At 36.2% G+C, this 17,247-nt stretch overlaps 3 protein-coding genes, 2 long non-coding RNA genes and 1 other non-coding gene across 8 annotated transcripts in view; 4 read left to right on the top strand and 2 right to left on the bottom strand.

The window, feature by feature from the left end:
- Window positions 1-281: 281 nt before the first annotated feature.
- On the top strand, window positions 282-1,641 carry LOC138857778 (uncharacterized). Its single transcript, XR_011396956.1, has 2 exons — window positions 282-504; window positions 589-1,641. It is a non-coding gene; the product is annotated as an uncharacterized lncRNA (long non-coding RNA).
- Window positions 1,642-2,004: 363 nt separating this feature from the next.
- On the bottom strand, window positions 2,005-3,319 carry LOC138857779 (uncharacterized). Its single transcript, XR_011396957.1, has 2 exons — window positions 2,409-3,319; window positions 2,005-2,357 (listed from the first exon to the last, which is right to left on the bottom strand). It is a non-coding gene; the product is annotated as an uncharacterized lncRNA (long non-coding RNA).
- Window positions 3,320-3,601: 282 nt separating this feature from the next.
- Window positions 3,602-3,673, top strand: TRNAP-CGG (transfer RNA proline (anticodon CGG)). Its single transcript has one exon. It is a non-coding gene; the product is annotated as a tRNA-Pro (tRNA).
- A 1,493-nt stretch (window positions 3,674-5,166) lies between these two features.
- Window positions 5,167-8,822, bottom strand: not (ubiquitin carboxyl-terminal hydrolase nonstop). Its single transcript, XM_014244451.3, has 5 exons — window positions 7,621-8,822; window positions 7,090-7,491; window positions 6,907-7,017; window positions 5,987-6,846; window positions 5,167-5,819 (listed from the first exon to the last, which is right to left on the bottom strand). Exons 1-5 carry the CDS (start codon window positions 7,738-7,740, stop codon window positions 5,777-5,779), a joined length of 1,536 nt encoding a protein of 511 aa, XP_014099926.1. The 5' UTR covers window positions 7,741-8,822; the 3' UTR covers window positions 5,167-5,776.
- A 640-nt stretch (window positions 8,823-9,462) lies between these two features.
- Window positions 9,463-12,465, top strand: bora (aurora kinase A activator-like protein bora). The gene is made up of 2 exons (XM_014244452.3): window positions 9,463-9,881; window positions 9,939-12,465. The coding sequence occupies exons 1-2, from the start codon at window positions 9,556-9,558 to the stop codon at window positions 11,677-11,679; spliced, it is 2,067 nt and encodes a 688-aa protein (XP_014099927.2). The 5' UTR covers window positions 9,463-9,555; the 3' UTR covers window positions 11,680-12,465.
- A 1,823-nt stretch (window positions 12,466-14,288) lies between these two features.
- The window catches only part of MYPT-75D (Myosin phosphatase targeting subunit 75D), a 74,080-nt gene continuing 71,121 nt past the window's right edge, over window positions 14,289-17,247 (top strand). Inside the window, exons 1-2 of one of the 3 annotated variants that reach the window (XM_070112009.1) lie at window positions 14,289-14,706; window positions 15,786-15,914. The gene's annotated coding sequence lies outside the window, so the exon portion shown is untranslated. Of the gene's footprint in view, window positions 14,707-15,785; window positions 15,915-16,068; window positions 16,127-17,247 lie in introns of those variants that run through there. The other 2 variants (XM_070112010.1, XM_070112011.1) reach the window with 2 other exon arrangements.

Here is a 17,247-nt window from a genome sequence, read left to right on the forward strand (position 1 = left end):
GAAAACCTTTTTATTTGACGAAATATCTTCACGAAATTTGGCATGAATTATTGCCCTAGACAACGCTAAAATCTCCGAACAAATTTTTCAGATCGAACTAATATAACATATAGCTACTATACAAAGAGTCACAATACCTGAAAAAACGCTAAGCTTTTAGGCTACTCTTCTCAATGTGAACATTTTTTTCGTCCGCACTGTAATTATCGATAAGCATAAACTCACCAATACCGTTAACCATGTGCTGATGATGATTTATTATATTTCACTATCCGTAGAAGTCTTAGCAGCTTTAATAGGAGACTTGCAGACATATTTACATTAACGTTTCAAGCAATTGCATATCGGTATAATTTCATACATACAAACATTAAGTGGCATTTCCAACACTTACTACGCACGAATTGTTGATCTGTAAGCCTCAGCTGCACACTGGGCGTATAGCAGCGAAGCGTTTGTGTGCGGTTGAGAAACTGTGTGGTTCTGTGGCTGACTGGTTAGCAGGTTAGTGGGAATATATGTGCTGTGCGGTGTAATCCGATGCCTGTAGAAGCTCATGGTTTTCTTTCTAAATATATTTTATTTCAGCTCCTCCTTCTCTTCATATTTACAGCATGCCATTCATTGTTGAACATCAACACATGCTTACAATTGTATACATTTTTCTTTTGTGTCATTTACGTTGAATTGCGCTCTGCCGTCGCCAACTCTTTCTGGACGTAAATTTCGTAGATTGATTGAATAGCGCCCCTGAGAAGTGATTGAGGGTTATAATGGTATGGCACGATGGTTGAGGAATTGAATATTGGTACTAAAAAGGGAAGTGTCTATGTAGACATATGTATATGTACACGTATTAGAAGTATTTATATGTAGTAAAATGTGTGTTAAACAGGTCTGACAGCAAATCGAAAATAACAAAATTAGGTGTATCCTTTTGTAAAGTAAGCGATTCCTTGCATTTCTCACATATTCTTCTTCATGTAACAAATTATCTACATACGTATGGAAGCTGTTGTTGTTGTTGTCAGGCAAATGGCATTGAACTTTTTTGTTGGCAATAAGAAAAATTGGTAACTTAAGTGACTATAAATAAGGAATTGGAAGGAAGCATATAGAGATTTATAGCACTAGAGTGCTGAAATAGTACATATGTACATGTATGCATACAACAGTTGTCAGGTTACAGAAAATAAATAAATTACGCGTTGAAACGCTAAGTTCATTCTAATCTCCATAACACTGCAATCGTGTTTTAAGAAATCTGCTTACTTAAACAACAACGTATAAACTCTAAGTAAATACATACCTCCAACTTGTTAGGAAAACTTCTGAAGAACAATTTCTGTTTAATAACAAAAGAATAAACATTTGAGTACTTTCCATTCATTTTTAGTACTTCATTTATTTAACTTGAAATAACTTAAAATCCATTATACTCAATAGTATAAAATTATATACTAAACGAAATATATATGTAATAATATATAAGCTATATAAGTATCTAATATGGTTGACCACTTGAGGTATTTTGAATACTTCCACCAATTCTAAACCAAGTTTAGAGTTCTCAGATCTTGAAATAACGTTCATATTCCATATTAACCATGTGAAGATGTTCCGAAGGTCCAGAACAATGCGGGCAGCACGTGAAATCCATCAGATAGGAAACCTACATGAAAGGAAAAAAAAAATTATTGCTAAATATAAGCCATAACTGCTGCAATGTTGACATAGGCAACACAATAAGCGACATTTCATGTAATATATTAATATTCATATTTACAAAAATGCAAAAATACAGTCCACTTACATTTGGATGAATGCTACACGTTTCGGCGATACGTCCGAAACTAAACATTTTGCAAAAAATGCAAACAAAAGTTTTAGCCTCTCGATTACAAACGCAGTTCTCTGGAATTAACTGTTCTAATTCAGGTGTTTGTTTTTGGGAAATTTCATCCTTCCGAAGCGCCTTATTTTCAATTTCACTCAGTGAACTGCTTTGAAGAATAGCTTCCGCTGCAGATGTATTGTGTTTTCGCACGAGCTCTAAACGGTAATTTAGCGAATTCTTTTTCTTATGTCTTGGTGCCATTTTTCATAAAATAAATCTTAAAATTTTATCAGAAGAACGATATGCGACTTCGCAATTATTTTTATTTTATATTAGAAAATGGAAGAACTAACGGTGGTTTATGGAAAAATCATTCTATTACAATTTTAATCAAGAAATTCATTCACAATATAAAAAATTAAATAAGTAAAAATTAAAAATATTATTTAGTGATTATCAACTCCTATACAAATTGCACGATTAACTGTTGAAAGCTCAATTCGATTTTGTTACTGACAAGCTAAACAAAATATTAACTCTAACAATGAATATTATTTCAACGTCAACTTACTTTTGTTCTTTGAATTGTAAAAATATATGCAGCGTTTTTAGGCCCAATTTCAGCAATTCGTTTTCGCATATTAATTATTTTTATGATAAAACTGAGACGACTTTTCTAAAATAATTGACTTTTTCTCTCTAATAATTGTATCAACGCTCCTGTGGTTAGGTCTTTTAAAAAAATTTCAAGCTGCATATTACAAGCAGTAGGTTTCGAACATACGACCTTGGATTATAGCACCGCGCATACACACTAAGCTATCGGTAGAAAACCACGTAAATATACAAACATTAATAGAGGCATGATTACATAAACAAGCTCTAAAAAGTAGCTGTGATTGCAATAAACATGAAAATGTAAATAAACAAAGAACAAAACCGTTAACTTCGGCAGCACCGAACCGTGATACCCTTCACAGGTGCATTTGCTATATGCTATAGCTGTCCGATCTGAACAATTTGTTCGAAGATTATAGCGATATCTTGGATAATAATCAATGCCAATTTTTAAAAGAAACTTCGTCCAATTATGAAGTGTTCCATAAAGGATATTGAGTTTGTTCGTTGAGTTGGTATGGCAACTAAATGGTATAGTGGTTCGATATATTGGGCGGTTTCGACAAATGAATAGCTTCTTGGGTCGCCGCAGTTTCTTTTTGGGCATTACAAATATCTTAGCAAACTTAATGTTTCCTGTTGAGAGTGAGAGAGTTCGAGATGTTGTGTTGTACAGGCAAAATAATTTTAATGAAATTGTTGAAAGACGGACCGAAAGTTCCGACTGTCGTGTGAACGGAACAACGACATTAGTCTGATCTGCACAACCAGACCTAGAGCTGATTTATGTCCAAACAAAGGCTATCACCAAACCCAATTACCAGATCCATAGACTTTAGACACAGGAAGACTTAAAATTCTCAGCTATTAGCTCTCAAAAGTGAATAACTGTTAAAAACTTCCATGATAAACAATACAACTTATAATATAAATATTAAAAAAAAATAAAAATCAATAACTTCAACAAATAATTTATTGCAATTATTAAGTACTATACAAATTTCATGCGTCAAAATACAGCACTGCACACTTTCAAAAGTCACCACATTTGCTGATAACCCAACACCTTGCTCTCGTGGTGAGTATACAAAAAACAACCACCAGCACACTGTACGCTTATTGCTTATTAGCGAACATCGAATGTATGGCTCGTTGGTCTAGAGGTATGATTCTCGCTTCGGGTGCGAGAGGTCCCGGGTTCAATTCCCGGACGAGCCCGTTAACGATGTGCACCGAAATTGAATGGTGCGCAGTCGCGTTTAATTTTTTATTTTTCAAATTAAAAATTATTTAAATATTTTCTTAAAAAGCATACCTGCTTGTAGCTTAAAGAGAAAACTGTCTATTTTTCGATTTTAATATTCAAGTTGATTACAAAAACACTATGAGTTGTTAGTATTATAGGTTTCTTTTGTATAAAGACGAGTGAGCATAAATTATCATAAGAAAATCGAAAGGCAAATAAAATCAGGAAACAATACGAAAGAGTAAATGTTGATGACTAATATACTTCAACCACAGTACTTTTGTTGGCGTTATCGGACCCTTGTATTAACTGCAAGCCAATGTGGAATGCTATTTTTAAACGGCGATATGAAATTGTTTACAAATAAAAGTAAAATACAAATTCATATACTTTTCTTAGAATCTTTGTGCGTGCAAAACCCAGCTATCTCAAATGTACTAGTGTTTGAATTATTTGCTGATTACAGAATGCACATTTCTTATTTTCTTGTGTAACTCCGCATTATATGGAAAAATGTGTTTTTATAGAATTCATTGATAATATTAAAAATCCCTTTTTATTTAATAAAAAAGCGCTAAAGCCGATTGACATTGAAAATTGACTTTAATTTATTAAAGCACCTTATCGTCAGCATATGCGCGGTCGTTGGACTCTGACGTGTTCGGACAATGTAGCCGTGCGTAGCCAACTGCGCGATGAGGTACATACTTCGCGGCGTGAAGGGCGTAACACAGCGAAATAAAAAAAATAGAGTTTTTGACCAACAAATAACAAAGCGAAAGGCAAAAAAAAAACACAGCAGAGACAAATCGTAAGCCAATGGAAAATAAAAATGAAGGGGTGAAAAAAAGGCAGTGAATAACTTAATTTAATTAACGAATTGCAGAAAATGCTGACAGAACCCATTGAAAACATAGATTAGGAAAAAAATTAACAATAAAAAAATTAGAAATAAAATTAAAAAAATTAAATAAAAAAAATTTTGAAAGTAAAAATTAAAAAAAATTTGAAAATAAAATTTAAAAAAAAAATTTTGAAAATAAAAATTAAATTAAAAAAACAAAATAGAAATTGAAAAGTAAAAAAATAAATTAAAATTAAAAACAAAAAAATATTAAAACAAAACAGAAATTAAAAACTTAAAAACCAAATGAAAATTAAAAAAAAAATAAAACAAAAGTAAATAAAATACTATAAAATGAAATAAAATAATAATATAAAAAATTATGATAAAAAAAATAATAACAAAATTAAAAAAATTTATAAAAAAAAATAAATAAATAAAAATGTATAAAAAAAAATAAATAAAAATGTATAAAAAAAAATAAATAAAAATGTATAAAAAAAAATAAATAAACATGTATAAAAAAAAATAATACAAATATAATCAAATAAGAACTACACAAAGAGTTGCGGAAGTAAGAGGGAGAAAATAAAATAGCCATTAAAGCGGCCAACAATACTATTTTGCTTTTGTTTTCTTTCATTTTTATGTTCTTTTCTTTAGAATAAATAAAAATTATTAATATATATTGAATAAACTATTTTTGTTGTTGTTTTTTTAAATCATATTTAGCATTAAGAGTTTTGTTTTTACTGTTGGTTTCAGCGTTATTACTAGCGTTTCGACAATAAGAGCAAAATTATGAATGCTACAGGCAGCTATGCGCGCTGGCGTCTGCACTTACGCCACATGCTTTGTGCATCCACACATTAGCGCGTTAGCACGAACACATGATCCCGACAGCTAAAGTTGCACAAATTTATTGGCTTTCACTGTTTTTCTCCTTGGCTGCTATTTTTGTTGCTTATTTTTACTGCTCCAACAAATACTTATTTTATTTGTTTTTTGTTTTATCTTGCTGCCCCGCTTCTTCCTCGCTGTTCACATACAGCGTTTGTTTACGGCATTATTAATAATAGCTTAAGTATTTGTTTGTTTTTGTTGTAATTGTAAATGTAGTTTGCTGTGGTACGTTTTTGTATTTTTTTAATCTTGTTGTCATTATGTAGTACTAAGGGTAGTAGTTTGTTGTTGTATTTTATAATTAATATTATTATTACGTTTAAACAGTCTATTCATATTCCAAAATGTTCTTGTGGTAAAATAGTAAATAGCTGAAACAAAGAGAGAAAAGGAACGTATAAAAGAAATTGCAAAATAAAATGTGTTAAATTTAAAATTGAATATTTTTTGCAATGAAGCAACTGCACAGAATATTCAAATAATATAAATCGAAAAATATATTCCAAAAACCAAACATTAAACATTTATGCATACATACCCCTCACTGTCCAGCACCTGCTTCAATGTTGCCGTTGTGATAATATGATCATCACACTTAACCCAAGTATCTTTATGATGACGCACATAGGCTATATAATGGCCAGAATCGATAGTGCCTACGTGATTGACCACGGCATATAGTGAGTAGCGAAAATCACCGTAAGCGTTATTCTTCTCCGACATAAACGGCGTCATATCTAGCTCGACGGGGAATGAGATGAACGTAGAGACCTTCTTGCCAATCAATGTGGATACATGTTCGAAGCGTTTCAAATGAAAACTCGCCACGCTAGGCAGTGTGCGTAGGCTAAACTGCTTTGTCGATTCCTGATACGATTTGCAGGTGGAACATTTTATTTTACCATATTCACCGAGATGTTCGGCGCGTGTATAACGCTCCAAACAATCGATTAGCGTCTTTGGTGTGCTACCACCATGCGCCGTCTCGCCTAAATCCAATGATATGTCCCAAAACGGATCAATGGTGGTCGAAACGCCTTTACACTCCTGACAAACGACATCACTCTGTAACATGCCGGTGAAAATTTGATCTATAATGCAGTTACATTGTGTTGGACAGTTGCTATTCACATTTGCAGCCGTATTCGTATTGTGACTACCACTACCGGAGCTACCACCGGTACCACTGCCACTCGACGATGTGGCATTATTCAATTTGTTGGCACTCTCAACCTCTGTTTTAGCTTTAATGCAGTGACGATGCAGCACGTCCAGCGTGGCTATAAAAAATTCATGTGCATCCTGTTGTTCATAGCCGGCCAAATGTTTTGCATGATTCCAGATCAAATGCAATAACCGATGCAATGATAATGGTGAGCGAGAGCCACTGTAGAATTCCTAAATAAAAACAACAAGTAATATGTAAAACACTTAAATGCATAATTATATTTCACAAACTTGAAATAAACGCGAAACCTCACAGACAAGACACTTCAACGATGACTTAGCATTGCACTCGTGTCGCTCCGATAAGAAATAATCAGATAGCAGTGGCGTATGAATTAATGCCTAAATAAAACATAAATAAAAAAAGAATAATAATTCACTTGCAGTCATTAATTAATCACAATTGTCGCTTACCTGCACTATGCAATTCATGAAACATGTGGAGCCGAGATTAATTAAACCGCGTAGGCCTATTGTCTCATTGGCACGTATACGACGACGACGCGGGTTAGCTAACAGCAAATTTGTCTCTTTTGGCGTTGGTATCCATGGCTGCCAGCTGAGACTTTTACTCAGATCTTTCGCTTCCAAACGTCGGTTAACACCTGCTATCTCTCGACAACGCGTATCATAGATGAAATCACGACAAGAGTTGCAATACAGTGTGCCGTGTGATAGCTCTAATGCGATTGAATGCTTTTTCGCACGTAAGTGTGTAGCTATGTGTGCGCCACGACAGCCGAAGTAGATGCAATGGAGGCAAGCATACACTTGTAAACCGTAGCTGCCACACTCAAAGCAACAGCAGGAAAGCGCCTATGACAAATTCAAAAAAAAATATACTCGTATTTCATATAATTTCAAAATTTTATCAGATATACATACATTTTAAAAACATATCTCTATTAATTTCACACACATTTGTTTAATTGTTTCAACACACACCTTTTTCTCGCGCGCATCCTTATTCACACACGCCGAAAAGTATGCATCAATAATGCGAAACGTATCTAAGCTTTGCTCCTTCACGTACGCCTGGAAATGCTTACAGCCCGTCTCCGCCATAGTAATTGTCAACTCGCAGCCTTTGCCAACAGCGTCCGCAGCTGCTGGAGCAGCGTGCGTGCGTCGAACACCACTACTACGTGCTGCTCCACCAGTTCTACTAGGCGTCGTCTCCTCTTGCAGCTGCTGTTGGCTGCGTGTCCTGCGTAGTGGTGGCGTTGCGGTCAGCTGCTTTTCTTCTGTGTCCGCGCCTGCGCCGACGCTAGCTCTGCTGCTGCTGCTACTACTACTATTACTATTATTTTCGCTACCACTGCTGCGACCGCTTACGCTACCGGCTCCGATTTCAGCTGATGCTGTTACCTTCTTACCCGCACCACCTGATTTTCCTCTAGAGACTGTTCGCCCAGTCTTCTTCGTTGTCGTTGCCTTTGCAGCACCTTGTGGTGCGTTTTTTCTTTTTTTTCGTTTACCCCGTTCTGCTCCTTGGCTATGTTGCTTCTTGGTGCACCGTACGTCGACACCAACACTACTAACACTAACACAATTACTTGCACTGCCAACAACACCAACAACGATTGCTTGCGAATCAACAGCACACCGGCCGTCACTACGATTATCCACACACTTTACACCACCAATGTCAGCAGTCTCTGTTCCTTCTGCTTTTAATTTCTTCCTGGATTTGAGAGCTTTTTTACCTTTACGCTGTTTTCGCACAATTTTGTCGCCTTTTCTGCCTGGAAATGGAGCTAATCTCCAAACTAAATCGATAACTTTGCGATACGACCTTTTGCACAGTGCACAAATTTTTGGCGATTTTATCCAACTTTACTTCACTGCCCTCTGGCGACGCACCGATTCTCCGTTTCACAGTTTTTCGCTTTTGTGACCGATTCGTTATTCGATTTTTTCGCCGTTCTGTCCGCATCCGTGCGACGTATCTTTTCGTTTTCGTTGCCCGTTGACTGGCTTCTCTGCTAACGCAAATATTTTTTGTTGTAGTTAACAGAATTCTCTTTCGCCGTTGATTTTCATCGGCCGCTGCCCTCTGTGTGCGTCGTTCCAGTGACTGAAGCGGCCGATTCTGACAGTAAACTCAGCTGAGAAAGTGCGAGTAAGAAAAAAGTATCGAACTGGCGATATGGAAAGAAAGGGAAAACCGACTGTTACAAACGCAGGTGAACGAAAAATAACAGCCGGTATAATGACAATGAACTTGGTAGCACTGTTGATAGGGAACATCAGAGAATTTATTTTATATTTTCTGCTCTGGGAACAGGTGCACAGGGTGTTCTTGACTTTTACACATTAAAAACAAAAAAATTATTTAAAAATTGTACTCAGTTTCTAATTTTTAAGAAGAGTATTTTTAAATATTTTAGAAATTATTTTGTTTCACCTTTAAATTCTCTTTTACACCTCTGTATTTTGGTTTTATTAGATTACATTGTAATTTGGTATTATGTTATAAAATGCAATATAAATTGTAAAACCAGTAAATGTTGAAGATATTTTTTATATTTTATATAATTAACATTCTCTGGAAAAAAAAACCCAAAAAAAAAGTTTATGAGTGAAGTTGTTAAGAAAACAGTTTGTAGTATTTAAAATATCACATTCCATTTATGTTTATTATTATCACATATACCAGAGAATGTAAATAAATAATTTATTTAAATTAGATACAGTTTGCATTCTCTGCATATATTTTTAAACGCAATTGCAACACTGCGCTAAATTTCCCATATCCAATCACGGCAAACGGTTGTTAGGGTAATTTCAATATCTGCTATATTTCGAATTTTGGATGGGCAGCGGGCGTATATCCGCGATTAAATAAACTTCTATCTTTTAATTGTGCTTTTAATTAATATGGATTATGAAAAGACTGCAACACCACTGAAGCTATTTTCAGCGGTCCATATGAGTGGTAAATTGACACACAAAGTGGGTAACGAAAATTTAGAATTGATAACTACACCCGGTAATGGGAGATGTCATAAGAAAATGCATCCACGTACACCAAGTAAGGCGATAGGTTGTAGCATATCAACTATAAGCAGTATTGGCAGTAGTTCGTCAAAGCAAATAACTTGTTCCACCCTCATGAGTACGCCGCCAGCGAAACGATTTCAACGCATACGCAATCCTTTCGAACCAGTCTTAGCGGAGCGCTTGCATTTACCACTAATTGCCAGGTTTGTGTAAAATATAGCTTTCCTACCTTCACATAAATAATTATAATGCTTGCGTAGCCCATCCTTGTTTCAGCGGCCTTCGACACCCCAACTGTCGTCAACACATTTCGAATGGAATATCGATGAAGTGTCTTCATTAAAACCAGCGCATGTCGAGCCGCACGAAACGCAATTTCACGACTCGCCCGACCCTGATTATGAAGCCAAAGCTCAATCGGCTATAAGTTCTTATTTCAAGGAACATCAAATTGTGCCGAGCCCAGTTGATTGCCCTTTACGAAGTCATCGCATCATACTTTCCGAATTAAATGGCAATACACCTATTACTAAACCAGGACGACGTATACGTGATTGTGGCACACAAACAGAATTATCATTGCCGGTAATCTTGCCCCGCGCTGTAGAAGAAGCACTAATGCCATATTTTCAACCACATTTAGCAATTGCTGATCGGACAAACTGTGACGCCGATTCGCAAATACGGTTTAGTAGCGATTCAAATGCATATACCTTTAGTGATGCTAAAGACATTTCATTGCGACGTAAACTATTCGATATGAATAATATTGTAGTACTCGAAGAGGGTAGAACATCGACAACTGAATCCAAAAGTAAAACGACATATTCCAACTCCAGTCCATCTTCCGCTTGTGAAAGTACGCGTGGTGGTCATTTTGCCATAGTTGGCACTCTTTCAGATTCTATGGACAAGAGTTCATTCGGCTCGCTTTCTCCAATTTCAGCATCCGATGGTCTATCCAACTCGCCACATTCGCCGCAAAAACGTCACTCTGGCTTGAAATCACGTATTCAAACTTTTCTACAGGAACTAGATGATGTCGAGCAGCTGTCACCAATACATCCACCGGTACGACAAACGAGTAGACGGTGTCATGACAAACGGGAGGTTACAAACAAATCACAGCAAGATTCCAAAAATACCTATCGTTGCAATGCGCTGAACCAGAGTGAAGCAACTATAAACGGAGATCTCTCTTTAGCTTGTATTGATGCTGGTAACACCAACGGTGACAAATTTACGCCTGATCGTAGTTCTTCACCATTACGTTTGGCATATTGCTCTACTGAATTGGAATCGGCAATCGGTCATCATTCAATTGATAGCAGTTTCAATATGAAAATCAGTCGTTTAGCGGTGAATAGTGCGAAGTGCATAAAACCAACAACAACCACGGGTCGTGATACTAAAACACAAGAGCATGATATATTCGCTCCCGACGAAACGCAAGAGTTACTTGATGACGATGAAATGCAAGTGTCGCAGTTGTCCGCACAAAATTTCAATTGTAGTTCGAGCTCCGCGGATACGCCGCGTAGTAAAAGACGTTCGGCGAGTCGCAAAAATTTATCACAATCCTTTTCGCTTAATTGGCTAGATGATGAAGAAGAGCAAGTGGCCGATGAAAAGCAAAAAGCAGAAAAACAAAACTTACCAATATCGCCAATAGATTTGCCGCGCATTGATATAAACATAGTGGATGAATTGATTGTTAAAGAACATGCATTACAGCAGCAACAACAGTTGCAAAAAGTTAACGACCAGCGTAATGGTGTTGACAAGCAAGCTATTGTTAGCGCTGCGGAAACGCGCGCCGTATTCTATCGTGTCGATAGTGGCTTCAATGAGATGCCGGCCAGTGGTTGTTCTTCCACCTGCTCCATGGGCGCAAGTCAAAAGAGTGATGGCGCGCTATCGCCAACAACACAACTTGACGTAAGCATGGTTTGTTGTTCAACACCATCGAAGTGCTCGGACATCAACATCGTTGCATCTTGACGACAGACAATTGCAATACTTACGTTGCCAAACATATTTCATAAAACGCATTTATATCACGGTTGTCAGCTGCCTTTTTGCATTAGCTAAAATACTTACTTAATAACTTATATTTGTATAATTCGTAGTTATATACGCGCAATTATTGTCTCGTATGCAATATTCAAAGCCAAGTTTTATAGTAATTGTAATAATAGCATGTTAGAAAATTAATTAATTTTAAGACTGCCATGATTTTTAGAATAACAAATTTTTTATATATATGAGACTGCCGTGCAGCAAAAAGCACTCCACCTAAGTAGCGCCGCCGCTTGAAAAGTTTGTGCAGCAAATAAAAAGTAGAGCGCCTACTAAAGCTCACTTTGCTAGCTGTATACAATTAATTAGCCTATTTCATTAATCATGTCGTTTACAACAATTACATATATACATTATAAAAATAGTTACGATTTTCGAAGAAATTTTATGTAGCATCCAGTTTAAATTGTCATTATTACGCATTCTTTGTGTTATTTTATTTTTACTTGTACTTTCTGTTAGCGCTAATTTCGTTTATTTAACATTTGATTATCATTATTTTTAACTTGTCATTATTTTATATATCTGCGTTGTGGATGTATTTATAGCTCCGATATACATAGTTTAATTTCTACTTACATAATATTATTTTCAATTTCATTTGTTACATGTTATATTTTATAGCTTTTACTCAATAATCGTTTATTTTGAATATTGTGTCACTCGGCGCGTGTAATATTAGTCAAATAATAAATGCAAAAAACAGTAGCATTGTTTGTTTACAACGCCATTTACTTTCACCGATGAGGAGGTCCGGAGCGTCATCAACAAGGCTAAGTTATCCAAGCCCATTGGCCCCGATGGCATAAGCATATTGATGCTAAATCATCCAGGATCGACGGGAGTAAGCTACGTAGCTAGGGTCCTCAACCTGTCGCAGATCACTCTTGAAATACGAAATCCAAAGCCACCCTGTGAGAGGACGATCCTTTTGTCAAAAGCTTTTGACACAGTCAATCACATAACGCTACTTGTGGACATAGAACAAAGCACGCTCCCTCCAGGGTTGAAGCGGTGGATTATGAACTACATGAGAGGTCGATATTCATCCGTACTCTTTCGAGGTGAAAACTACATTGAGAGGCTCAAAACTACATTCTGCGGGGGAGTGTCCGCAACCCGTTACTGTTTAACTTTTACATTTCGAAAGTCTCTCAACTACCAAAGGGATTTTCCATCACCTCGTACGCTGATGATTGCACAATATTGACGTCGGGCAATGAAATCGATGGCCTGTGTTCGAATATAAACGGCTATATATCCGACCTTTCTCGCTTCTTATCTGCAAGGAGTTTGACACTCTCCCCCTTTAAATTCACAGCAATCTTATCCATGAACTGGATGAAGGAGCACAGACTGAATCTTAGCATTACAGCCGATGGTATTGAAATTTCGACTATCAATAACTAAGATTTTAGGTGTTACACTCGGCCTGTGCTCCTTCACTCTTCCTACGACCGCGATAACTGCCAAAGTACATAGCCGCAACAAAATCCTCAAGTCGTTTGCTAACAGCTCATAGGAAAAAACAAAGAAACTTTGTTGGCAACATGCAAGCCAACGGGCGGCCGGTCATAAAGTACGCAAACGAAGGATCTTCACTACTACAGCAAGAGTGATCCTTGATCCAAGGCCCGCCTGCTTCTGGTTAAGAAACTTAATGAGCTCGTCTCCCAGTAGAAACCATCCTTGCAGTCGTCTGCTTGAAGCAGAGCCGCCTCCTAGAAACATCAAGAGTTATTTTCTTTAATTACCTCGACGACATCTAACAGTACGCCGACCAGACTTCGGATGCAACTAACTTTAGACACGCACTTACGGCCATTGAAAGTAGATCGATTAACACCTTCACCGACTCTCTTTCAGAGAATGGCGTACTTGAAGTGAAACCACCACCCATTGCAGACGAAGAGCTGGAGTTGCCCCTGTAATCGAGAGTGACCCTTACACTACTTCGCTCTGGATACTGTAATGGGTCCTCCTACTTATACAGAACCGACCACCTCTTTGCATGCCCAGCGAACCCCACTCATCTAACTCATTACTCCCTATGGTCCGACCTCGTCGAAACAGCATATTTCCTTAATTTATCGTTAGATGACTTCAATGACAACCAACCCGAACCTTAGCACTCAACCGGGGATAAGATAACCGCTATAACAACAACTATTGTTAGTGTTGTTTGAGATTATGTTTTGATTTAGCCGCATAAAAGACTTAAACAACGAACGCGTTTTCGATGTCAATTTTTTGTTAATTATTGATTTAAATTCATTTGCAGGTTATCACTTTTAATGACATTTTAGTTTTAAATTTGTGTGTACCATAACTTGAATATTCATCTATAAAATTGCTATTGTTGCAAAAAGATTCCGAATTAATTTAGAAAAATATAACCCCCTTTTTGATTTTTGTAAAGAGCTTGACATTGTGAACACCATAAACACTTTTAACGAGAAAAATATTGCAACCCTGTGCCAACAGCTGTTTGCTGATCACTCATATCGGCGAATTTATCTTGAACGATATCAAATAAATTCAACGCAAGCAACTTCGCTGCTGCGTGTTTATTTTTACAATTTCCCACAATGCATTTGTAAACTCGTTTCATTTGTTTCACTTTCGTCTCCTTGACGCGTTGCTACACTCTTAGCGGTGTTATTCGTGTAATTTTGTGTTAAAATATTGAGTTCGCATATTTATAAACGTTATTCTTTACGTTAATTTCCGGTGCGTGTTTAACAAACTTCAAATTTTATTGCACTCAATTAAAATTGCAGTTAGTAATAACCGTAAATTTATGAAAATCGGGTAAAGCGCAAGAAGATCCAACCAAAAGCAGCAAATAAACCGACGAAAGAAAGTTAATAAAGCATTAATAAAGTTGAAAACAGTTTTGTAGACGTAGAAAGAAAACGGACAAGGCGTAACTGTGTAGAGTAAATGGTGGTGAGCATTCTTGTTGGCCTATTAGATGTTCGTTGGCCCGGTTTGTGTGCGGCGTACATAAATATCTAAATATCTATGCATTTGTGTCTTAAAATGTGTGCGCATATGTTGCAACTTGCCAGTGAAGATAATGTGGAGCATAAATGAAAATTGTTGCACCGTTCGAGTAATTGTAGTGCATTTAGTGCAGTCAAAAGTGACTGATATTAAAATAAATTAAAATAAGCAAAGCAGCACTACAGTGTTGCAGCTGTCAAGTGTAAAAGCGTAACAAAAAAGTGTCAAAAGCAATAACCATTTTTGTGGCAACAGCCGTGTTTGTGGTAACAAAGTGTCCCCTTTTTTGAATATCAACGAACTGCTGTTGCTATAACTTTTTCACTTACTTTGTTTATTGTTTGTTGTTGCTGCTGCTACTAACAATATATAACCCGTGTTTCAGTTGAAGTTGGTCGACGCCGTTATGCATTGAAGCGTGCAACAGTGCATCGTCCGACCGGCACCTACTGCGAGAGTCAGGCTTTTACATACCTTTTTACAAAATACACAGTCCATATAGCACGCCAACCAACAAAAAATAATAGGCCGCAAACATTGGCTTTTGCAGCAGTTTTGTACTTCCTTTTTTCCTCATCTTCCCGTGCATGACAATAGCATAGCGCAGGCGCAACAGGCGAAAGTTTCATGAAAACACCAACTATGTACGTATGTATGTATGTATGTACATTTGTATGTGCATAGGTACTAACCATTAATAGCCAAGTTGGATAGTACTGCTTTGCCGGCGCACAGGTGTTGTTGGGCATTCTGCGCAGTGCGTGTTGTTGCTGTTGTTTTTTCTATCGTTTTATGGTGTATTTGTTTTTCATATTGTTCGCAGTATTCAATTTGTTGTTTATGTTCTGCCATATTATTCGCCGTTTTATGTTTGTGCGTGTTTATTAAAAAATAATAGTAATAACAAAATTCGGTTCAACGAAGAAATAAATTAAAGTTAAAAGCAGTGAAAAATAATAAGTTATTGTTGAAAAATTTAAATGAAAATTATGTATATTTATTTATATTGATTTAAATTCAAGAAATTCCAGTGTAAGCAAGTGGACGATAAAGTGAAAAATATTTAAAAAGCATTTTATATACAATGATGGAAATAAGAATGGTTTTCTGATTGATTTTTGAAGTAAGAAGGCGAACTACATATTTTTAAGGTAAACTTATTGTCCACTAATAATTTTTACTATTTACATGTACTATATAATATTTTATAGAATTTACATGCACAGAATTTATTGTACTTTAATCACGTAGCCGATCGGTAGATGGACCTCCAAAAAAATGTCTGGCGGTGGGGAAAATTTTTCTGTTAAAAATTATGTCAAATCCAAAAGCCAAAAGAATAAAATACAATAGATTAATTCAGGTAATGTACGAAGGACTAGTCGAAATTTGGATTTTAGACAAAATGGATGCTTCCTATTTTTTTATGAAAAAAAATTAACACTTTAGAATGGCTTAAAAGTGTGAAATTATAATCAAATACTTTTTCCTTCGATCAATACCTCTCTTCGATTCTCGATTAGTAACACGTTTAGAATGCAGATGGCGATCCTTAGCCGGTTTGTTGTTAACGTAGCGGCCGGAAAGCAAGTTCAGGAAATAGACATGAGTGACGCTGGAACACCTCTTTTGTTTCTATTCAGATTTAACTAGAATTCGTCTTAGATATCTAAGAGCTTAGTAGTTAAAGGGATTACATTAAGTATCAAAATTAGATATCATGTCACGCTTAAAGTTCGCAAAAAGCATTAACGTTTTGTATGAGGAATACTTGAGCTCAAGTTGAACTGAACCTCTATCTGGCCTTACTTAAATTCACTCGGTCTATGTATGCATAACCTAACCTTCACTAGGAGGCTTTCCAATTATTAATTTTTAGAATAAAATCAATAAAATCCAACAAAATCTGCTTTCACTGCCATCATTTTTTACGCATATGTTATATCTTGCTAAGCTCTCCTTAGCAGTCTTCCTTGCATCCATTCCGATTTCACTTGGCTACAAGAACACAATTAATTGGCTAACTAACCTAACGTGACACTAAATCTGAATGGAAGCCAACTTTCTGAAATTTCCTTTTCTACAAATACAACGGTAAACAAGTAATTTATGGGTAAAATTGGCAGCTGCGAAATCAAACACATGGTCACTAATTTCCAATCAGAAAAAAGAGAGAAAGACTAAACAAAATCTGATTTGCTTTTGGGGGCAACAACAACAGTCGGAATGAACGGTGTTAGTAGTGGCTGTGCACCTGTGTGTTTGTTGTTTGTATGCCAAACCAACAGGACAGCCAACTGTATGGCTATGCAGCTAACTGGTTGTATATACATACATATATGTGTAAATGTATGTGTGAATGTATGCATGTATGTAGTATGTTTGTACAAAAATATATCAAATGATTAGAGACAACATAAACTTTTGCATACATGCTATGTACATATGTACACATATATATGGTATATGCACTATAACTGTGGT

Source organism: Bactrocera oleae, chromosome 6 (assembly GCF_042242935.1).
Source record: "Bactrocera oleae isolate idBacOlea1 chromosome 6, idBacOlea1, whole genome shotgun sequence".
NCBI lineage: Eukaryota > Metazoa > Arthropoda > Insecta > Diptera > Tephritidae > Bactrocera > Bactrocera oleae.

Bases quoted from the DNA above. Each gene is read 5' to 3' on its own strand.
- not (XM_014244451.3), bottom strand. From the start codon at position 7,740: ATGGCGGAGACGGGCTGTAAGCATTTCCAGGCGTACGTGAAGGAGCAA. The intron at 7,492-7,620 runs GTGTGTGTTGAA...AATTTGTCATAG, and splicing joins AGGATGCGCGCGAGAAAAAG to GCGCTTTCCTGCTGTTGCTT. The intron at 6,847-6,906 runs GTTTGTGAAATA...GTTTTTATTTAG, and splicing joins AGGTTTCGCGTTTATTTCAA to GAATTCTACAGTGGCTCTCG.
- bora (XM_014244452.3), top strand. From the start codon at position 9,556: ATGGATTATGAAAAGACTGCAACACCACTGAAGCTATTTTCAGCGGTC. The intron at 9,882-9,938 runs GTTTGTGTAAAA...ATGCTTGCGTAG, and splicing joins CATTTACCACTAATTGCCAG to CCCATCCTTGTTTCAGCGGC.